General features: G+C 35.2%; 1 protein-coding gene across 2 annotated transcripts in view; it reads right to left on the bottom strand.

Annotated features, from left to right (window-relative positions):
• Window positions 1-2,573: 2,573 nt before the first annotated feature.
• The window catches only part of LOC133518598 (ichor), a 45,141-nt gene continuing 35,624 nt past the window's right edge, over window positions 2,574-12,090 (bottom strand). For both annotated transcript variants that reach the window (XM_061852265.1, XM_061852261.1), the window contains one exon: window positions 2,574-6,549. In XM_061852265.1, the coding sequence (XP_061708249.1) occupies window positions 5,064-6,470 (1,407 nt within the window). In that variant the 5' untranslated portion in view covers window positions 6,471-6,549 and the 3' untranslated portion in view covers window positions 2,574-5,063. The remainder of the gene's footprint in view (window positions 6,550-12,090) is intronic.

The following is a 12,090-nucleotide window of genomic DNA, read 5'->3' as shown; positions in this document are numbered from 1 at the left end:
TATACATACAGAATTACAGATCCATTAGAATAGAATAGAATAAAAATTTATTCAGGACGCTTGAACAACCAAAAATTAACAATAAAATGTCATAAAGCGGATTAAAACGTCACTGAAAAGGTTTATTAGAAATCGAGGAAACATTTTAAAAACTTCGTGATGGGGTTTGTAGCGGTTCAAACTCAAAGAACCGACATTTTGTGGCAATGGCGGTTTAATATGACATATAAATGGGACCCTAACGTATGTTATTCGACTGATGTTCGATTAAATGTCGTAATATGGATCGTATATTACTATCAAGGCCAATCGCTTAATATAATTATTTTGTAATTAAAATATTTTGTATAAATCGCAATGATTCAGTGGGTCCATTCAAATTTTTCAATTAAAGTATACTGTACTTGACGGGGTAATATCATTTACAAGTCATATTTCCAGTTCCGACTTAACAACGATAGATTTTTTTACCTTTTGTTTCTAGATATAGCACGAACGAATGTATTGGAGACACTACAGCATTTTTACTAAGCGCTCTCTACATCAGATCTCGCGAATGTGACCGTTTTTGTATATACAAATTACCAATCAGTAGAGTAATTACGATGAAAAATACAATTATAGTGCTAATAAGTCAAGTAAAATAAATTAATTGACCATTAATTGACAAATTAATGTGTCGATAGACGGGTTCAAATTTCTTGTATTTTACTTATAGTCTTGCATATTACCATTATAGAACCTGTATACGATAATTTATTGAGTAATGGTATTAAAAAACCCTTTCTGGTACTTATAACTCTGAGTAATACTTTTAAAGGACCTTTATACGATAATTAGTTAAGATATTGTGTTGAAGTTTGCTATTATAGCACTAATTGTGCTAAGTATTACTTTTATATTTATACGATGATTTAGCTTCTAAAGCTACAAACAACGATTATAGCACCTTAAGCCGAGTAATTTGTACCCAAATCGTGTCGAGAGAACGTTTTTAGAGACTTTACTGGACCAATTCTTGTTACCTTCTTACCACCTTAGGCCAAGATAGAAACGTGCTTTTAACATTAATATGTTTTGCTGGTTGGGAAACTTTGCTCGAGTGCCACAAAAATATTTTAACCACAACAACGCCAGGAAAATACTAACTGTAAAACATTACAAATTAAATTAAACTGAACGTTATAAAATATATATCATTCAAAATCATCACTTATTTAATAGTAAATTCTATTACCCAACACGAGCAAACAACTCAAAATTTGTATCAATTATCTTTGCCACACATGTGGATAAGGAATGCATTGCTTGCTTTTCAATTTTTGAAGTACAAGTACAAAGAGAGCCTTTACGAGTTTGTGTGGTAAAAAAAAATTGTCGAATTATGGATGAGAAACAATGTTTTATTTATATCTATGGAATAACTTTATTTTTAACACACTTACCTTGAAAGTTGATTTTCACATACTTCTGATATCCCTAACCATATCATGTTGAACTTTTCAACTAAGTACATATAGTACATATGATAATAAACTATTTGGTACCAAGTTCAGTTGGTAATAATGATCTGTGTTTTCAAACATGAAATTATATTCGTTATGATATAATTATTCTTTGTAAATCTTTTAAGAACTCGGAGGCTATAAACAATTAATTGACCCCACGACTTTGCTGAATTGCCAGTTTTGGACCATTGATCGCATGCTTTATTTAAAACTCAAGTAACGAGTGGTAGTCGTGAGATTTTATAAGCAACAGAACGAACGGTCGCGTAGAGGTGGCGGCGGCGGTGAAATCAAACCTCTCTATGTAAGTGGGTTGGTGAAAGAATTTCTCCGTCGCGCTGCGCCGTGCGGCTCCGCCGGTACCGTCAGCACGATACGCTGGCCTACACACGCTGTTACTAATGCAAACACGTGTGTTGGTAACAGCCAAATAGGCAATTTTAGTTTTCCAGTAACGAATAGTAATTGGTACGTAGAACTATTTGTATTCCTAATAAAGTGTATATGTGTATATCTTACTAAATAAAAAAAAAAACTGTAAATGAACACTAATCCACAGGTATAAATAATTTTACCTTGGCGTATTTTGAGTATTGTAACGGAATGAAATTCATACATTTATCGCCGGAATCTGTTGTAATCAGTATTAAATCGGCGTTTAATCAAGCAGTCCTAATTGTGGATAATTTGCTGGCGGTACGGCACGCTAGTGTGCGCGGGGACACTGCATGGGCTCCCCGCCGCTGCCGCGTGTGTCGGCGGCTGTTTTCTCTCGTATGCCCTGCACTTGCGCAGTGATCGCAAAAAACCAATTGCTTGGCAGTATGTGCATTATGACAATTTTCACATCCGACTTTCTTCCGACTCACGGGAACATTACGTGTGTTCTGTGAACTTTTAGTGGAATCTTTCACTTTGTCTGTTTCACACCTTTGTTTGCGACATTGACGTCTTGACCTACTTACGTTAGTAGTGAGCAGAGATGGAAAAGTTTCATGATAGGAATGCGTTTTAGTGAATATAATTTAAACGGTTGAGGAAATGTTGATAGGACAAAAACATAGGTTTAGTTAACGAAAAATCTTCTTTCATTTACATTAATTTACAATTTACTTAAGATAATTGGAAAACCTCTCGAAAAATATAACAGCGTTTCTTACAACAGTACATTATATATCTACAAAGAAAGTATTGGTGATGCATGACCGAATGGATTGGAAAAGATTTACAATAAAAAAAATAATTACATAACTAAAGTTACCAATAAATACTTAAGAACTATCAATCACTTAGTTACTAAATAAAAGGTACTTGATAAACATTATGACTCTATTATAAGCTGGGGTGTGACACAGTGATCAAAACGGTAATTGAACTTGGCTTTGGTAATGTTAAATTGTTTGAGAAATAGATTCTAAACTTAATTTTTTCTGGTAATTTAATGGAGAACATATTGGTAAATCGGGTCTATACAAGTATATTTGGATAAAACGGAGTATTCTAATTGAGTGCATTTGATCTTAACATGATATTTTATGCCATAACTTCACCAAACCATGTTTAGAAATAGGAAATTAATTAATGTCGATGTCGAGTCGTTTACAGACTCTATGGCCGCCGGCCCGTGAACTCTAGCGGCAAGAGCGAACCTCAACTATTTCATTCGAAATTAATAAGAAGAAACTATTATAGAAAATTAATAACAATTTAAATTAGATGACGATACAGCACTAAATATTTGGTAGAACGAGTAATCATTAAAGTGAGGGAAGAGCATAAGGTGATTCTCATGCTATCGTATGAGAGAAAGCAATAAATTAAAAAAAAAAACATAAAGATTTCGTAAAAAAGTGAAATTTGTAAGAAAAAAAAATAGGTAGGTACTGTATTTTTGTTCACAAAACAAGCTACTATTATAACAATAAAGCAAAGAGATACTTAACTCTTAAATGCATATTGGACGCAGCCTACATAACAAACGACCCTAATTTTATGCAAAATCAGATAAAATCAAATTTAAGTTATTTATTTATTTTTTTAATATTATTATTTCTTTTTAGTTAAAAGTACATAGTTTTTTAGGCGACATGGTAGCAAAAAGCTAAATGTTGATAATTTATAACAACTTTTTAAGGGCGGGTTATTTTAGGTAAGTAATTGTTTTATATTTAAATACTTTATCATAGGTATATTATATTACAAATAGTGTACCTTACTGATGTTATTAAAATTTTCATATATTGTCTACTAAAATTTTATACTAACAATAATAAAAATATAATATATATTGTGAATAGGATTTAGCTTATTGATCTAGCAGTGAAAATCCATGTTTTATTTATTTTGCTATTTTTCCCCTGGATTTGTAAATAATTATGTATCAAATATATGTAACTTTGGGAAAAAGAAAAAAAAAACAATTTATTTAGGGTATGAGAAGTATTAAACGGTTTGTGAAAAAAGACGAGAGTCGTAATTTAGTACTTATCGGCTGTCGATCATCTAGTAAAAGACACCGTTAGGTTAGAGGTAATATATGTAAGCAAATTATTTAACTTAACATGAGTCGAATGCACTATTGCGCAACATCGTTATTGGAACAATTTTTTTAAATATTTTTTCCATCCGCTTCCCGGACGCGGCCAGTTCCGGAGCTCGCGTGCGCCAGCGCAATATGAAGGAATCGATCAACTCACGGCGCCGCACAATCAGCGTTTGACTAAACACCGCTAGACTTTGTGTTTGCTTTTAAATTCATATTACTATAAAAACTATAAAAGTATATACGAAGAAAGCTTTCGCTGACAAATAATGTAGTGGAGGTATTAGATATGTAGCAGGTTGAAGTAAACGTAAATATTCAAAGATTTACAGTACCTACGCGCTAGCATCATGAGATTTGTCTTATTTGTTTATATGAAGGATTCATGCACCAAATTTTTTACAATTTACTAATTAATATTCGTTAGAATTGACTATAAATAGGTAATCGGAGTAATTATTTACATATAAGGCATTATAATTATTTCAATTTCATTTTGAAGTCGATCTAACATACGTACTATATTAACAGTACAAATAAGGAGCATCAAAATAATTGTTACTTAGCCAAATTAATAAATCTAGCTAATGAGATGAAATTTAAAGTAATAAGTACAAAAATAACCATTCAGGAAAATGTAAATTAAATTTTCACTAAAATTAATATAAATAATATTATCTACACCAAAGTATTTCTGGAGACATATCTTAAAACTAGTTAACATTGCACTTGTCCTTAGGAGGAGTGTAACCTAAAGGGGTTAATATCAAATCAATACAAGACTATCGCTCATAACTAAGTTAAAAGACAATGACATATACATACTTTTAATGTTGAAGTACTCATGAACAATTACTAGGCTAAAAAGTGAGATTCCGCTCAAATTGAGGTACTAGCAGCACACAATAATACGTCCGTCCACAAACAACAATCACTCACACATATCTACGATCTACAAAATGCTTCATTTTGAGCTAGTGCCAGGAATGATCCTGTTAGTCTTTGCTCTATGATTAGTCTCTCCCAATTCGCTTATGTATTTGCTGGTGTTTGATGAGGTGCGCCTTCTGGCGAAACGCTTTAGCGCAGACATCGCACCTGAAGGGCTTCTCACCTGTGTGAGTTCGAAGGTGCACCTTTATATTAGATTTGTTGAGGAACCCTCTATTACATATACCGCAACGATGAACAGGCTTTTCTTTTCCAAGAAGGCCGCTCAATTCGGCTGCCGTCGCTGTGGGGAAAGCCAAAGAACTACCGTGAATATTCCCTCCATTACTTGACTGTTTCGCCTTTGCTCGACTTCTTTTACTCTTGCTGGAAGGAGTAGCAGTCGTTGTGTGGGCGTGAGGATAGCCCAATAGCCGATCCGGACTACAAAGTCCATCGGGTTTCAAACTGAGAGCATAATGAGGTGGGTACCGGCCGTTCAAGAGGCCACCTACGCCATCTGTGGTTGATACAGCGTTTCCTGGAGGAGAAGAGGTCGATATTACATCCATACCAAAACTAGTAGAACTGGGTGCTTCTTGTTTCACCGGTGGGCCATTTTGTAGCCTATTTTGAAGCAGAGGCATGTAACCATGGGTGAGAAGAGTCTGTAGAGTTGAGCCAGCTTGTCCGTGAGATGAAATCTTGTGCAGGAATTCTTGGCTTTTTGAAAATTCCTGACCTGGTTTGCATGGAAAATCTAACCCAGGATGGTGAGAACTTGGAAGTGACGGCGGTGGAGAACTTGGCAAAAACTCAGCCAGGTCTTGTGGTACTATTTTATCACTGTGTTGGCTGCAGGCTCCTGCTATCCATGCGTCGATGTCCATCCAACTGTCTCTTGAATCATTTCTTTCAGGGTCTTCTGGTTGTGAGGGTACTGTTGTGTCAGCTATTGCCGAACCAATTATGGCAGCTATATCCTCAATGGAGCTAATGTCGTACATGTCTTGTTTGTGACTATCATCAAACATTTTTGCAGGTGGCGAGCAAGATGTAGCGCAAGAATCAGGTGCGCCGGGAGCAGAATTTTCCGCTGAGAATGGTTTCGTATCAGCATCTAACGGGAAAGGTTTAACATCTTCGAGATCAGGGGGCTCAGTCTCCGCAGCACATGTTGATGATGAGACAACGTCATGATCAGCACCATATCCACTTTGTGTGGGGTAGTTATTGTTTTCTTCTGGAAGACGTTGAGCGATGGCGTGGTAATGGTGACCAGAGATACCATTTATCGAAAGATGACCAGTATAGCCAGTAAAAGGAGGCAAAGGTTTTAGTTCTGCCAGTGGAGGTGGAGCTAGTAGAGAATCCAACAATTCATGGCAGGTCGGAGGGGGCGAAGCGGCGTCCAGCTTGGGGTCGAGCCAGCACGCGCCGAGAAGGAGCTCGTCGCCGCCCCCGCTGCCGGCGACCCCCGCGCACTTCATGCCGCGTCTTACCGCGACCCCAGAACCCAGCGAGATCCCGCCGCTGCCATACTTAGACGCCGCCACCCTGACGTATTATCTGCAACAATTATTGAAAACATATAGCAAATACATTTAAATATCATATAATAAACATTGTTCATACTATGTTACAAAGGTTAAGAAGTTATGATATGTTTCTAAATTCATTCAAAAGATATTGATTGAAGACAAGTCATGAGGTAGGTATATATTAAGTTATTATGGCGTAAATCGTAATAGTTATTTGATCAGGATTGTAAATGTGGGTTCTCGGCGCGTACGCAATCAAGATGTAGGCGCGAAATAATCGCTTCCATTTAGCCGCTTCGCTTCAGTAGCTATCCGTGTTGTTGCCGTGGCTGTGGGTAGCAATAGCAACACTTTATGCAAATACTTTTTTATTCCTATTATTTAATTCGTAGATTTTTATTCAGGAGGGTTTATAATTTTAGGAGTCTATGGACGTAAACTTTGTTGTTTTGTCAAACGATTCGTCTCTAGATGTCCGGTTGACTGTCGTTACATAGTTTAAGAAACAATGTATATGTATAAAATAATAATAATAAATAGAGCCAGCATGTGTGGGCCTTCGTAATAGTTTATATTTCTTAAGAAAACCTTCATATCTTGCCACGTCGCTTAGTGTCAAGATTAAACTACCTAAACTCTGAATGCCAAATTAGTGGGCTTTTTAGCGGTTTACCAAATATCCTAGTTTTGGCATAAACATAAATAGTAAAAAAATGGGTTAGGCGTTAGGTCGTCTGGGACTAGGTAATGGCGTGATTCCTCGCTGGTAGCCGATGGACGCCATTGTCTTTACGGACAGATTTAAGCTTGAATAATAAACTTGATTTAGAATATCGACTAGTTAGATGTTTCAGACGATATAGGTATGTATATTAAGCCTATGGATTTTTAACCTATATCCATCCAAATTTATACTACGAAGCTTGCAAAATTTTGAGTATTGCATTCTGATTTGAATATAATTTCGTAAAATAATTTTCAGTTCAGTGACTTAAGAAGCACCTGTGCTTTGTTCAACAACATGACGTATTCCACCAAATCCATGGACTTCAGATAACCTTTATTACTACGCAGTACGCACTAAGATCTCAATTAAATATCGGTAGGCAGATAACTTGTTTCATTTGACGTGCCCTATAGATTACGCATCGGACTACCATGAAAATACGTATACGTACATATGGTCCAGCAGTGCAATATTTTTATAATAATATTAATAATGAATCATTGGTTGACTACGAGTACGAGTGTCCGATCGTGCACTGTTTACAATTGGACATGTCTTGTGTTTGTTGACACCTAAAATACACCTAATACTGACGGACCTGCTTACAACCATTCAAAAACTAGGCCTAAAGTAGGAAGAGGCAGCTTTTTGCTCTAGTAGATAAAAAAATGCGTCTTTTATTTTATTCACCTCTTTATTTTGCATGGCAATATATAAACGAATCTACCACCAGTAATCACTACTCCTTTTATTAGATTGAAAATGTTCATAGAACAAAAGAGTATTTGTAAAGATGTATTTCTAAAGTTACAACGGAATAACGTGATTCGTGGGTTGTCCATTTCTCCACGCCTAATAAAGGAATCTGCCGATGAGCATAGCTAGCGCCTGACTACTAAGGTACCGGCGGGCGGCGGGCACTTAGCGCACACGTTAACAATTAACCGAGTTATTCGAGTTAGCTGACCGTGTTCTTTGCAAGAATCTACTGCCAATCGTAACGAAATCAGGATGCGGATAATAGAGGTATACTTGTAAATAATCTTATACTAAGATATATTTTGCACACGTGAACTATAAGTAAATAAAAATACCTAATATCTACTTTTCGTTGAATTTAATTGACTCGTCTATTTAGGTTAAAAATGGATTGTACTAAAACCGATGTGATGTACTTATATTATTGCATTAGATGTTACAGCGTCATACTTACTTATTAATTTAAAAAAAACCCTTTTAATCTTAGATTAAACTCTAAACATATACAAATATATATATATATATATATATATATATATATATATATATATATATATATATATATATATATATATATATATATATAATATATATATATATATATTTATAATATATATATATATATATTTATAATATATATATATATATATATATTGCATAAAATACTATAATTTAATATTTTTTATGTCCTCGATAATGTTATAAATGTCATAAACTCTTATGGCAAGGTAGGGACAGAAATATTATAAATATATATATATAAAGGAATACATTGTAAAGGAATACGCCACGAGCATTTTTTTGACCTACTTATATAACGTTGCATACAATACTTTTCCTACGAGTCAACAAAAATAAATCTTAATTTAGGCAAACAAAGCAAAAGTAAATAGCTAAGACACGCGAGCATCCCTTGTTACGCGCCCGGCCCGCCACGGCCTGGTCGGTCGGCGACACGTTCTCGTAACTCATGAGGCCCTGGTACTTGCTCCTTGCTAAATTCAATTTTTGGACAGTTTTCTCTCGATTTTGGCCACAGTAGCCGGAGACTAACAAGCAACGCGAAGCGGTCTTCATAGTCTATGGGTGTTGCTATATTACGGGTGTGAGAAACACGCATGTGAGATCTTTCTCATTTCGTCTCTCTCTCTCTCAATTGTTTTTACTATGCAACCAAATGAATATTTTGTAAGTTGGCAGCAATGCACTTATTAGTTTAAAACTGTATTAGTTTTGATTTTGTTAGGTTGGTAGCCATTAATCGCAGTAACGTTATAGCGATTTAAAACACAAGTGCTGTTATGAGGAATAGACAATATAGACTTTTCTTGAAGCCTTTTATGTATGTTCTTATATTCGTGTTAATGAATGCATAAATGACAGATAACAGTAGAGGAGTAGGAAAATAAATAATGTCAATCAATGTTCGAAGTTTTCAAATCAAAATGTCAAAGTGTACTTAATCTTGTTAAAAAGGTACAAGTAGGTAGATAGTACAGTACAACATATATGTGGATCGCCACCGCCGTCAAGAGATAAAAGTTGAGACCTGCCCCGAATGGGTGTTAGCTGGTTAGCTATTTCTATGGAAGATGTTCAAACCTCAAATTTACATTTCAGCCGCTTTCATAGCCTGTGCCAATTCTTTTAGGTTAAGGTTATGATATCTAGAGAGGCCCAGGTTTCCTTAGTCAGCCTAGACAAAAAGCCGGGACAACGTTTGGAAGATGATGATGGCTATAGGCAGGACTGTGGCCATAAGGAAGACACTGATTGTAAACCAGTTATAATTAATTACTAATACTACTACTAACTACACTAACGCGATTTACTAGGTACAGTAAATCGTTATTATTATAGTCATTGAATAATGTACGAAAATTCCCAAACATAGAAGAGGTAACAGGCTAAAAAATACTTCACAATATCCATGGCATCACGCAATTGGTTGACCAACAAAGTAACAGCCGCACGCAATTTGCAATATCGAACCAAAAAAATTCTATTAAAATATAGATTTGTTTCGGCTAAGAGCGCGGCCTTGAGTGATTTTTCGCAAAATAGCCGAGTGTGAATAAAGCCCGATTGCACGGGTCAATGGCCCGTGGCGATGGCGGCCACTTAACGCAATACATCGTTGTAAAAAATACTAAATTACAAGACTGCGATTGCGTTCCGAACCTCGGAACGGAACGTGACTTGAGCGGTGACAGAAAAACTCGCTTTTGTATGCACTTTTTGTTGATATTTAATATTTTGACGAAATACGACTTACAAATACAATACTTATATAAATTAGATCCTAATTGTACCTGTCACCGCTTACGTTAAAATTTTGACGTATTATGGCTTTGTGAGTATATTGGTTAATAGGTACCTACTTCGCCTTAATACTAGAAGTTTAATTATTTGTGATTGATTTGATTTTCCGAACATAATTGTTTGTGTGGTTAAGGGGTTTGGTGATACCGAGTTCCTGTAGAGTTCTTTGAGGTGATGGTCGTCCGTGAAATTAATTCGTTAATTCTGCCTGCCTTCAGCGCACAAAATCTCAACATCATACAAAAAATCGCACTCTTTGTTCCTCGGTAAATTACCTAATGAACCTACTGCGATTTTCCCATAACATGTCAAGACTCGCCTATCTTTCCATAGATAGCACTTTGAGCCCTCCCGGCTCTTTAGTTGTTCTCGATTAGAGGCCGAGCCACTCCACATGCGCATTGCAGCACGCCTCCGACGCCTTGCGCGTAACATACAATACCTAAAGTATGTACACGATAAAATCTGGCCATGCATGATATGGTATATCTTTTAAATGAATGCTCATTTTCAAGCACTACTTTTTTGAATAATTGGTGGATATCAAACTACGCAATAAAAACACAATCAATCTGTTGTTGATGTTGTCGAATATATAAAGGTAAACGTCACAGACAACCTAACAATTTATCTTTTTTATTTCGGGTTTAAGCTTAGCTTTTATATTCATAGTATACTCGTAAATGACCTAATCTAAGACCATACATGAATAAAGGGAAAAATAATAAATCATTTATTCCAGACAACACCGATCCATAGGTATACATTTACAATAAAAATTAAACATTAATAAAATTAGGTGTATACCAGAAAAATGCATGACTAGATATTTTATTAATGTGTTTTTATTATGTAGCTTGACATTCACAAATCATTCAAAGAGTGCTGCTTGAAAATGAGCATTAATTAAAAAAAACCCATATCATGCATGGCCAAATTGTATCATTTACGCACTTTACATGGCTTACGTTGGGTACTCTTAACTAATACGTAAACTCCCCTTTATCATCTGCTCAATCGAGATCATACCGATTTAATAGGAATAGTATTCGGAACTGGCCACCATAAATAATTTCATTTAAATAATTTGCATTGCATAACAATTGTAGGTATGTATAATTGTTATGCATAAAAAAATAGAGCACTAGCGTAGCGTTACCTGCATACGTACATATTGATCTGAAGTTTTCGTTTTACGTTTTATTTGACCAGTTAAGGGGGTCCCTAACGCCAATGACCTTCGATCTGAATTCCTTAGTTTTCTATTGTTTTTTGTAGCTTATAATATTAACAGCAACGACATATTTACTTCAAAATGTTAGGCCTAAAAACTGGTTTACTAGCCATAACTTTTGTGTCAATTAGTAAAAAATTAAAATCTCTGACCAGTTTTTAGAAACCCAAATATGTAGACTTCGTACATGTAAAATCCTTCACAGCAATCTAGTAATGAAATAAAGTTTTTTTAAACAATGTTATGAAAAAATAACTGTTAATTTCTTTCAAAATCCGGCAGACCAGAATTGAGATAAAAGATTAAAAAACCGATAGCCGTTTGTTTTATAATTGTACCTATAGTGCAAATGTAGGAGTAAAGACTCAAAACTAGTCAAAAATCGATGAAAATCGGGAACCCCTCAAGACATTTATGCATTTGAAACTACTATTTATATTTTCTATAAACTATGACTGTAGTGTAACGCGTACAGGGCATACTGTTTTTTGAAATTCAACAGTGGCAGGTAGATATTAAGTAAAAAA

This window comes from Cydia pomonella, chromosome 1, assembly GCF_033807575.1.
Source record: "Cydia pomonella isolate Wapato2018A chromosome 1, ilCydPomo1, whole genome shotgun sequence".
Taxonomy (NCBI): Eukaryota; Metazoa; Arthropoda; class Insecta; order Lepidoptera; family Tortricidae; genus Cydia; species Cydia pomonella.
This window is presented reverse-complemented; position numbering and strand designations above follow the sequence as displayed.